Genomic DNA, 12,407 nt, shown 5'->3' on the forward strand with positions numbered 1-12,407 from the left:
ACGCCTATAAACAGAGAATACTTAAAGGAAGCAAATATTAAAAGCTTTGGCTTACCCTTGAATGACAAAATAATGAAACAGTTGGGGATCAAATAGATGGTCAGGTGTCTTTGTTTTGAAGAAAGTAAAAATTTTTTTTTTTTTTAAATCAAATTCTTCAGGAAGATGGACTACTACATGGAATGAAAAACACAGAAATCTCTAAATGTTTTTGACCTTGCAAGTTCCTTACTTGACATCACTCACAGAGTTTTAACATTATTCGTTTAGCTACAGACAAGTGAAAATAAGGCCATATTTAAATAGGTATTTTCGTAAGAAAGAAGGATGATTTACCTATTGAAACTTTGTAACAAAGATCTTGCTATTAATGGATACATTGACTGTTGTGCTGGCAACAACTGTGAAGAAATCCCCTCCTGATTAAAAATTAATTTACTAGTCTAAGAAAATGACATTAAAATCCAAGCTTCAGCAGCAGCAATATAACCAGCAACACAAAAACTCTGTCTCAACCCCCCCCCTCCAAAAAAAAAAAAAAAAAAAAAAACACCAACAAAAAAGAAACAAAAAAGTATACAATCTCACTTCTAAGATAGGAGCAAAGTAAGCAGATTCATGGATTAGAGGTAGGTATCAGTCTTAAGAAGCAGTCATAGAAAAGCTATAGCTTCTGAACTTCTATTCTGTAACAGAACATTTCTAAACTGCATGTATTACTTTCTTTATATTACCTGTATCTGTAATTCACAACTTACGGAAAAAAAAGAGTCATCTGCTGACAGACAGTCATTCTCTTAGACAGACACTTAATTGTTTGCATTTAGCTACCCCAGTACAAGAGAGACATGGCTCTACTGGAGAGAGTCCAGCGTAGGGCTACAAAGATGATCCGAGGGCTGGAGCACCTGCCCTGTGAGGAACGGCTGCGAGAGCTGGGCCTCTTCAGCCTGGGGAAGAGCAGACTGAGGGGGGATCTGATCAATGTGTACGAGTACCTGAAGGGAGGGTGTCAAGGGGACAGGGACAAACTCTTTTCAGTTGTCCCCTGTGACAGGACAAGAGGCAATGGGCAAAAACTGAGGCACAGAAAGTTCCGCCTGAACATGAGGGGGAAGACACACTGCGAGAGTGACGGAGCACTGGACCAGGTTGCCCCGAGAGGCTGTGGAGTCTCCTTCTCTGGAGATCTTCAAGGCCTGTTTGGACGCAACCCTGTCTACCATGCTCCAGGTGACCCTGCTGAGTGGGGAGGTTGGACTAGATGATCTCCAGAGGTCCCTTCCAACCTTACTGATTCTATGATACCCCTTTCTTCCATCAGAACCCTTTTCTCTACAGGCATACACAGGTTCTTTAAGAAGGAACTTAAGATCTGCACTCTGTGGGCAAACCATGGTGCAACCTAAGCACATTAAATATGAACAGGAGGGAAATTCACATCAAAAAAAGTACTTTCTTGCTGTATAAACTATCACGTAGTGGTGGAAGGGTGCTCCTCGTCTTCAAAGCCTATTTCATCTTTGCTCTGTCTGGCAAATTTTCTTTAGCACTGTTTCAGACTACAATGAGAGATGCATCTGCAGACTACTGCCCAATAATTACACGTTTCAAACTCTGTGATTCCTCCTTGTCAGGAGATGCTTCACATGAACAACCTTGAAGCTACCTCATCACCATCTTTCAGTTCTTTCTTAATTTTTTTCTTGCTGTATCTAACAGAAAGCTTGACAGATCATGTTGACAGAACACTAAGACCATCACCTAAAATGCTAACCAGAACAAAAGAACAAAAGTAAATTTTTAAAAAGCATGTCATAGTGCTCTGCAGCCTTGATCCCATTTTCAAAAACATCTCTGGCACTCTCAAATGAGACCTGGGCTCCAGAAAGTCTAAATCACTCCAAACTGATTCAGGTTCTGTAGTCAGTTGACTGTACCTGCATTTACTATAGTATATACAGAGCACAAACGCATTTCTTAAGATTGAAAGGAGAGAAATTAATGATAGCATATAGTCACTAATTACCAAGAATAAAATCTTCAGATTTCAATTTAAACTCTTCTACCACACTTGCCATTCCCCAGATTTCTGTCACAGACTCTACCTATGAAGTACTACAGCTTCTAATCCTTAGTTTTCAAAATTCATCTAGACTTCATCATTCTTTCCTCCTGCTTCCTAACTTGCACTGCCTACTGTTGCACCACCTACATTATGCTTATAGCAGACAGTACTTGTGGTGTAAAGCCACAGGTACTACTGGACTTTTGGACCTTTTCTAACACAGTTCAATACGTGCTTTTTAAATTACCTGGAGAGATCATAACTCATTGAACCAGCTGCAGTGTATCAGATATGCTTGCAATGGCCATTACCATGACCATATTTTCTATTAGTGCTGGAGAAGGCACCGGTGAAATTCTGTGTTATACAAGGAAAGAAGGGCAGGTATAGTGACCACAGTATTCCATAAGTTACCTACTAACACACAATGTTTATACAAACGAGGATTTTCTAGTCTAAGTAAAAAGCTAACGTATTCATCCTCAGCTGGGAACCAAACTTCCATATCTTTATCCAAAAATCCATATGTGTATCTTCTATACTATGAAACAGAAAAACATATATACATAAAGGGAGATTTGTATTTACCTTAAGTCTTCTGGACTGGGATTATAATCACCACACACATTTGGCGATCCTCCACTTAAACCGGTTACCGGCAAATCTGAAAGTTTCAGGGCTTCAGCTTCTGTCTGGATGAAAAATTCTTTTTTTTTTGAATAATCTTGATGAAATTCAGCACAGAAGTCTTCTCTTTTGTGTTCCTGAATATGTATGTCTAATTGGAAATAAAGGTTAACATATTTCTTTTTTAATTAGAGAAAGAATCACAAACTTCAGATTTATCACTCTTAAAACAGCCTCCTAGGTTTTTATTCATAGCAGAAGAGAGAAAAAACTCTTGTTTCAGATTCACAGCTTCCTCATCCCACTGAGGAGTGATAGCTGTGTAACTGAAAAGCTGGCTTGGGAGTTACTATTCATTTATTGGATTTTTCTTATGCAAACCCGAAAAAAAAATCACCACCATTTCCTAATCCCTCTTCCTCATCACTGACTGTTTAATAAAACAGTGACCCTTACAGAATTTCTACATATCTTTTGTAAAAATTATCTCTATTCGTGTGATGCAATGAATTTCTGTTGTCGTCAGCTGACAGGTTGTGAGCTAGACTCTTATGCACATTGAGGTGTTTTTATACTCCTTTTGTTGCCAAAATAGATTTGAAGCAAGCTGTAAATATCAACAGCCTTAAGGTCTCATCTTTCACACCTGGATAGTGTAAGCTACAGGCTCATACAGTTAAAAGAATATGTAGAATGTAAAGCACAAATTTTGTGAAAAGGAACAACCATCTCTTTAAAATGTTGCACGTGGAAGGAGTTCTCCTAAGCTTGGCTACCAGATATTTTAGGACATATTTGGAGTGAAAGATAAATTTAAATACCATTAATACTCTTTCATAAAGTAATAACAAATAAGTTTTAACTATATATTGATTAAAAAATCAAGGTGGGAGAAGCCTAAAAAAACCCTTGTAAATGGAAAAGAGCTCATATGTTATTCATTCTTTCATTCAGATGAGTAGACAACCTTAACACTGGAGTTTTTACCCCTTTAATAAAGGTAGTACTTCCAAACATTTGGGATAAATTACATTCTATACATTCTTTGATCCAACTTATTACTTCCTCCTCCAAAATAATACAAGAAGAAATTATCCATGAACTTGCAACTGGCTGCAAATACCCTGAAAATACACACTAATAAAAAAAAATCTACGTATCATGCCGCATATAAGACAGAAAAGCACCTATTCCAAGTGAAAAAAAAAAATCAGACTGTCTCTCTAAAATCTGCTGTTGATGAAACATTTCCCTTCTTGTGGGAGGAATGGCAGAGACGATGGCACACACCTCCTTCTCTCATAGAGAGACTTCTTATTGATTGGCTGAAGCAGGTTTAACATAAATTTGCAGGTGAAGTCCTGCCTAAATCCTTAAGCCAGGTTAAGATTTGGAATTTTTATGCCTTCCTTCAATTATAAGTGAAGCTAGCTAAAAAACCCCAGAATTTAGTATGGGAGCAGAGCTACCTTGTTATTTATTGCTGCTAATGATGCTTCTTTAAGGAACCAGCATTGGCAGGATATTTTTCCACCTACATTCAATTCTCTCAAGCACATAGGCAAAACTAAGAAGCACCACAGCAAGTCTGTAAGTGGTACTAAGTGGTACTCCTGCAACATCAGAAGAAATACTGAGGATCTGTTTCCCACCTACAGATTTTTGCAGCTAGGGAAGAAGGTGGCAGCCTCCTCCATTCAGAATTGAGTGCTCTCAATGTGGTCATGGAAGCACTCTGTCTAATACTTGCTTAATAGAGCTACAACGCTTTTTTTTTTTTTTTTTTTTGGTCAACACACTAAATCTGTCTGTATCCTCACGTGTGTGCTGGAAGTAGAATGCTTTGGGGAAGATACTTTGAACACTGTCAGGTCAATGTGTATAGTGAATTTTTATTCACCTACAGACCTACAGCATACCACCCCCACCCTCGCCAAGTAATTTTGGCCCATGGTGCATAGTAGTTTGTCTTGCTGTTAAACTAAGTAGCAATGTTAATCAATACACCTGAGTGCATTTCTTCATGGCTCCTACGAATTGTATTGCACACTGATTACCAATGCTGCAGACACACACTGGGGAGCAAGTAGCATTTGCAATAATCAGGTTGCATCTGGAGCATCAGAAGTATAGCAGTCATCAGGGTACAACAGTCCTGCAAACACTGGAAAAAACACGCTGTAGTATTCATTACACGATATTACCATCATTGATTCTAGTTCCTGAGTACGCTAACCAACTTATTTTTCACATAAAAATAGAAAAAGTTCAGTAGCCTCAGATTAATATTTCACCATAGGGAGAAGTTAAACAGCTGATCTTCTGTTTTATGTATTTATCTTGAATGAATACCTCATTCACATTGAGGAAAGAAAGGCAAATGTTAGAAAGAAGGAATATAAAGACACCAGAATTAAGGCTGGGAATTGATTTTGAGGGAAGCTGGGGGAAGCTAATGCTGTAAAGGCTTGAAATAGTAAAGACAAAGGATAATTTAATGCTGTTAACCTGGCACTGGTTAAAAATTCAAGTAAAAATATGAACTTATTTACAAATTATTTCTTTCCCCTACACTTATACTGTTTTTATTAGCTTCAAACTCTATTCTTCTTTTGCGTTCAAAAGTACCTAACACATTTTTGAGGTTGCCCCTATTTTTTCACATCTTCTTTAAGGAGGGGATAGGCACTAAGCATAGGGAAAACAGAGCACTGGAGAATCCTATAGCTACACTGGTAATATGGAAAGTAGTACTGAAGGTGTAAGTGCACAGCAGGTTTAGATTCACTTGGAAGGCTAAGGAGGCAGTAGCTTATCTTGTGCACCATTCAGGATATCCAGCAATCCTGTCATCCAGCAGAAGCTAGGCAGGTACCTCCTTTCCTCTGTTTTTATCTTTGCAACTTCTGGCTCTGCAGTCTTTCAGCACCCCCACCAGCCAAACTGTGCTAATTATCTCAGAAGTTTGCAGGGGATCTCTGAGGAATAAAACACCCATGCAGCACTGCTAAGTATATGGCTGACTACCAGGTCTGCCTGCAGATAAGTATGGGCGCACTTTTGCCAGTGCTCCAAACCAACTTCAAGCAAAAGCAGTAAAACAGAAGTTACTGCTTATAACTATAGCCTCCTACTGTTTGATTTAAGCTGCTCTGCAGAAAAGATGAAGCAAAAGTCTGCATGAACATACCCCTAACGTAGTGGGAGTAAGAGGCAGAATAGGAAAACAGAGCAAAATCAGGAAGGAAAAGAATGAACCATATGCACTCTGGGAGCACAAGTAAAGCTGACTGCTAAGTCAGTGGCTTACCCTTCTTACATGATCACTATCAGCTTAAATGTTTCAAAAAAAAAAAAAGAAAAAAAAAAAAGAAAAAAAAGAAAAAAAAAAAGAAAACCAAAACATGGTGCCACATTTAAGGAACTAATTGCAACTTCAATTATTAGAAGTCCTCAAAACCTGATAGTTAGCAAAATCTAATTGACTGTTTATTATATATTTTTTTCTTCTCAATTTAAAAAGCAATGTAGCTTCAGTTTCAGTGTGGTTTCCTCTGCATTTATACAAGATGAAAAACTTAATACAAATACAGAGGGAAAGTTCATTTTCCAACAAACACAATCAAAGAAAAGAGCTATCCTGCCCTTACTCAAGACAATCTATTCCCATTGGGATAAAAGCACACACTTATTACGATTTAAAGATACTTCTTCTTACCCTGAGCTAAAATCCACATAGATCTGAACGCCCTGCAGTAAACATCACGCCTCAAAGTATCACCTGAGAACTTCATCTTTTTATTTTTGCTACATTAATTCGTCTTTGTTATTGACTTTCAAGTAATTTTAAATTTTCTGTAGTTTATTAAAGTAAAATCTCACATCAATTTCTGAAAAGACAAATTTTGGTGGCCAGGTGGGTACAATAATGCTTGCATATCTGCAGAAGTTCTAATAAGCTGTTAGAACATGACAACTGGGGCATTAACAGCAAGCAATCGCTAATAGCTTCATGTGAAAAATGGATTATAGAATTATCTTAAGTTCATAACATCTAATGCCACTGGACTTAGAATTCTATTTTATAGATATAAATAATATATTAGACATAAATTCTATATTTAAGTCTAATGGAAGATTTGAACCTGATAACCACCACCTTTCAAGCTATGCAAGTGAAATTAGTACTACAGCTGAATGAGCTGAAAATGATTACCCAGCATTTTTGTCAAACATTCATTCAGCTGTATAACTACCAGAACTTCTACCAAACACAGTACCTGTGAAAGACTAGGATTGTTCAACAGCTCACACCTTATTGAAGGACTAAAAGGCACAACTCCTAAAAAGAAGTGGGAAAGTAAAATTAAAAGATTTTACAGCCATAAATATGCAAAGAAAGAAAATGAGGCTAGAACCCAATCCTATTGCCTGGCATAAGTGGATAGAAAAGAGCTGGTTTGGGATTTATCCATTTTTGCTAAGTTATTATTAACTTAGGTTCCTGCAAGGTACCATAGTGTAGTGTACTGAGAACTAACAACTAGCAACTAATAACAGACAGTTTCCTCTTCATAACACACCTTTTCTGATGTTTAAAGCAAACTGGGCAAACTCACATGATTATTCACTAGGGCTCCAAGCTAGACCTGACTGAAGCAGTCACAGGGATCTGATAAGAAAACTGAGATCAAAGCAGTCTTGTAATGCAAAGCAAATCCCTTTTACTTCTCAGTGCTCTGCCTAGCCCAGATCCCACACACACACTGCCAGGCCCTTGGCAGCTGCAGTGGGGAATCACCACACGGATGCACTGCATGGTCGGTGCTCCAGCACTCTACTACCATGCAGAGCACGGCGCAGCTCAGCTGAACGGTCCGACTTACACAACTCACCGCAGAGAACAGAAGCAGCTGGGAGGAGTGAGGACTACCCACTTACATTTAAGCAACTCCGCCCAGGAAGGTCCCAGATTTTAAACATAGGTGGGACATCTGCTCTTATTTCAAGAAACAAATGACAAAGGTCCTCTGAAATAAGCCATGAAAATTACCTTTTCTGGAAAGGTATTAATTAATGACTCTCAGTATATTTTATAAGGGATGTATAAGCACTGTAATAGTCATTTTAAGGCAGGCAAGACCAAGGCACAGTAATGAAATAATCAGAGCAAGGAAGCCATTGCAGAAGTAAAACTCCGGAAGTCCAAGGCTCCACTCTAAGTTCTCTGTTGTAGGCCACGGCGCCTCAGTTGTGGTCCTCCTTGCTCCTTTCTCCTGATCAGAGACCTGACTGGTATCTCTTCTGGTATTTCTCTTCTGTCATAGTTGCTTTAAGCAGCTTAAATACTATGAGATGCAACTCTGCTCCAAAAGGCCTCCAAGGAAAAATGACCATTTTAAGCTATTTTTAGCTATCATTTTTAGAATGATAAAGTAATGTTTATACATTCAAAGAACAAACAGGAATTTCAAATAATGAGATTCGTATCCTTCCAAACTCCATTATGTTCATAACTTTCATTCACATTACAGACTGTAGTAGTTCTGCTCTAAAAGACAGACATGCAGAGTACAATATTCACAAACTTGTAACTTCAGCAGTATGCAAAAAAGTGAAACACAACTACAGTTCTAACAGAGCAAACTTAAAAACAATTTTTATTGTTCAAAAAAGTCAGCTTAACAGAACACTACAACTCAAATGCTCAGACCACTCCGTCTTGAGTTCACCACTTAAAGTCCAAAATCACAACTAAACAGAACAATGTCTTCTTACTGAAACTTTAATGAGAAACTTCTCTGTGAATGAAGTAAAAATGATGTAAGTTATATTCTGAAATAATGTCTTAGGCTTGCTCTATATTTTTGTCTGCTAAAATACTGGCAAAACTCGGAAGTTTAATGGTTTGTTTTTTAATTCCTTGAAAGAATCTAAAGAGAACACTGAATTCATTCTATGTTAGCAATTTAAGCAGGGGGATATTGGCATTACTTTGAATGCTTCTTTATTCACCTGTACTTGCTTGGAACCCTGGCAACCCCCTTCATAAAGAAATAAATTGAGAGAGAGATTAAGAACAGTTAAGAGTTACTCAGGCAAAAAAGGCAATTTTTACAATTTTCCAGTGATTCTGGTTACTTTAGTAATGATGCTGCCCTTGTCCCTCTCACTTTTGTTTTCTGGTCATTTTATTTCTCATGCAAACAGCAAAAACATATAACTAGTGAATATTTAAAACAGAGAAAGGCTTCCAAGACTTTAAAATGTATAGTCAATCATTATTTTGGTATTCACTGTATTTAATCATGATGCATTTACTAGTGTGAAATTTCTCACATTTCCTTTGGCTTTCTACTCTGTTCGTGATTCACTAACATACTGTTATTTTAAAATATTAGTCTCTGAGAAGAAACCACATTTTCATTGGCTTGGTCTCGTACTTGAAAAAAACATTTTTAGATTCTGAACACATCAAAATAGCAGAATCTCTAGTCAGATACTAAGTGGCATTCACTGAAACGCAATGTTAGTTCTAATGGATGGATGATTGTCTTTGGTCTTTTGAAACTTTGAAGTATAGGTAAGTCTTGATCACACAAATTAATAAATCCTAAAGCTGGAGTTAACAATAACCATTACACCCAAATTCTGCAGCTTAGCCCAGCCAATTTTTCAAAAGGTCAGGTTGTGAACTGGAGAAGATCAGGGAGGTCCACCGCATAGCTTTGTTGCCAGGCATCTCTCGTCTGGATTGTTGCAGGCATTTATTAGTATTCGTCAGCAGACTCAACAAAGCAAACAAGAAATTCAAGCACGAATAATAAAATGAAATGCTGCTATATAACCCTTTGTCATTCAGCAAATATGGGACTTTTTAGCTACATTGTTCCTAAACCTGGGTTACTACTTTAATTTTTCTCCACAGTGCTAACTGAATGAGTATGCATGTGTGTTAAATGCAGAGCTCCCTTAACAACTGCAGGACTGCCATTTAATCTGTTGGTAGATGGACCATTTCCTGTGGGAACTCTAGCTATGATTTCCAGATCCACCAAATAAATCTCAGATTAAGATTCCAAATGAAACCTGCCTTTGGCAGATAAAAAATGTCAAGATGGATATAAACAGTAAAATTATAAATTATCTAGGTGTTGCACGATGACTTGATGTGCGTTTTTTGTTTACACTTCCCCCAATATCACAACTATACAAGGCATTCATCAAATGTCACACTTTCATAATATTGGAGGCATCATTAAAACTGTTTGGCTAAGGACCTTGAAGTGTTTAAGCAGTAGCTCAAAAGTATATTTGTGCAAAGTAGAAGAATAAATTTACATATCAGCAGCAGCTCATAAGGGATGGGTAAATATTCTGTTTATCTCTCATTGTAATTCAGGTTAGTTTAAATACAGGGTTTCAGGATATCATTACAGCCTATATGGAGTTATTACATAATTTCCAAACATAGTGTCTGCTAGAGTTTTATTAAGCATGCTGTGTTTATATTTTCTAAAACAACTAAAGTAAGCTGTACCATCCCATTTTTCTTTTGCTATTGTGATACCAGACAACTGCTTTTTACGTATAATGGCTTCCATTATCTAAATCTTAATTAGCCAGAACTCCCTTTTATCCAGGCAGGGTCATGTTTCCTGATGCCCATTAATTACAGTGAAGATTCTCTTAGCCAAACGTACTCAACCTCCCTTATCACATACAAATAACTAAAGGTGGCTGAATTTAGACTTCCAAATAAAATCTCAGAAAGCTACAGCTTCATAACATTTCTTAATACACTTCTAATTTTAAGTGACCAACATAAAAGGTCACTCTGCATAAAATGGCAATTTAAAACAAAAGATAACTCCCCACCACCACCACCTCAAACAGTATAAACGATCTAGAGACACACGTGAACTCTCTGATGAGAATCTACAGTGTATTCCCTAGAGAACCTAAGCTGCTTTTTTAATAACATTTTGTGTGATGTCTTTGCTCTTCTTACCTGGGCTAATATAGGACTGTTCTGAACTTAAGCTTTATTCTAGTTACTAAAATACAAAGCAAGGAGGGTTTCTAAAGAAAAGAAAAAAAAGCCAACAACAAAACAAAACCTCCAAATTCTTGTACTTATGTTACGTCTTCCAAAGCTCCTTCCAAGCACTACATAAAATTCACTGCAGTAATAAATGCCACTTCTCCAAGAAGCACATTTCAAGGTTTTTTGAAGTTAGCTTCGCTCAAAGTTTAAACACTAATGTCATCTGAAGTGCAATACTTTAAGGTGTGCATTCTCCTCATTCTTACTGCTTGCAGTACTTGGCGCAGATACAGCACTGCACGTTTTCAGTGTATTGTAAAGGCTGTAACAAAATCATTCTCACAATACCCCAGCAAGTCAGGTAGCTATTGGAGACTAAATTGTCCTTCTGATGAGAACCCTTATTCCACGTAGTTTGCCTGTAAATACTGTATTTAACCACTCAAAATGCATGAAGAAAGGAAGGAGATGGAAGAGGGAGGCATGAAAATTTATATACATGGAAAGGTGCTTGTATTTGGAGGGAAGACCAGCATTTGAGGGTTGTTCAGTCTTTGTTATCGCTTCCTTTACTGCAAGGTCAGGGCACACTATTCCCTCTTTCTCCATGCAAGATTTTTTTTCTTCATTTTTCATACTTCTCGTTGGTGGCAGTTACTACCTCATCTTCCAGTTTTGTTTTACTCATACAAGATCATCCTCTCCAACTCTCTTCTGCTTCATACACTGTGCAGATAAATCTCCCTTCGAAAGCACATCTGTGACAGCTAGCACACAGTGAGCAAGTCTGACGCTGAAAGCACAGCACACACAGAAGACACCACTCAGCTAAGCCAAGTGTGTGAGCAGGACTCTGCCTCTGCACATATGATGCGCATTCCTTTGCATATACCCCTGCAAAATATCCAAGTTGTCTTTCTTTCCCAGGTAAACAGCTTTCCTTATTGCTAAGAGAGGGAATGAGAGGAGGAATAGGCTCATAATACCTTCTGTTGATGCATATAAAAGACAAAATAGACTCCAATATGACAAACACAGTTTATTCCGCCTCTACTGCAGCTTTGAAAGAAGAGCTTCAGATTTACTTTACCTAGTGTCTACAGCTGCAATGCATGTATTCTGAAGAGGAAGAAGCATCTCTACAACTAGTAGCTTTTTGACTACTAGTGCATGAGATTAAAGTGGGAAACATCCTTTTCTCTCAGAGCTCTCTTTGCCCCTTCAGATTTTTAGCTTGTTATGTGATTATTACGTGAAAGTCACACAACAGTAATTCCAGCCAAAAGCCTTTGCAATTACAAGAAGTTTTTACTTTTATGAAACCAAATCCATAAAAATAGCATGTTAAAATCATTACATAACTTGAAAAATGAATTTCTCCTAAAAAGAATATGTGGTGAGGGAGGAGGATTTCATGCCCTGAAGGTTAGCAAAAGGAAGGAAAAAAAAACACATACAGAATATTTCTAACGAGATTATATTCCCAGAAATAACACACCATGTAGCAAAAGAACTTGAGTATTTTTGTAAGAAATACACTGACATATATGTCATAACCACTACTACACTAGGAAAACTATGACCAGATTCTTAACAGTAAGCACCATGCATTCACACACGACAACAGCAGAAACACAATGCATATGTAAGCTTAATACATGCACA

General features: G+C 37.5%; 1 protein-coding gene across 1 annotated transcript in view; it reads right to left on the minus strand.

Annotated features, from left to right (window-relative positions):
- MIPOL1 (mirror-image polydactyly 1) overlaps positions 1-12,407 on the minus strand; it is a 188,196-nt gene that overhangs the window by 138,852 nt on the left and 36,937 nt on the right. Inside the window, exon 4 of the mRNA XM_062577639.1 lies at positions 2,657-2,846. Coding sequence (XP_062433623.1) covers positions 2,657-2,846 — 190 coding nt within the window. The remainder of the gene's footprint in view (positions 1-2,656; positions 2,847-12,407) is intronic.

This window comes from Rhea pennata, chromosome 5 (genome assembly GCF_028389875.1).
Source record: "Rhea pennata isolate bPtePen1 chromosome 5, bPtePen1.pri, whole genome shotgun sequence".
In the NCBI taxonomy this organism is placed as follows: Eukaryota; Metazoa; Chordata; class Aves; order Rheiformes; family Rheidae; genus Rhea; species Rhea pennata.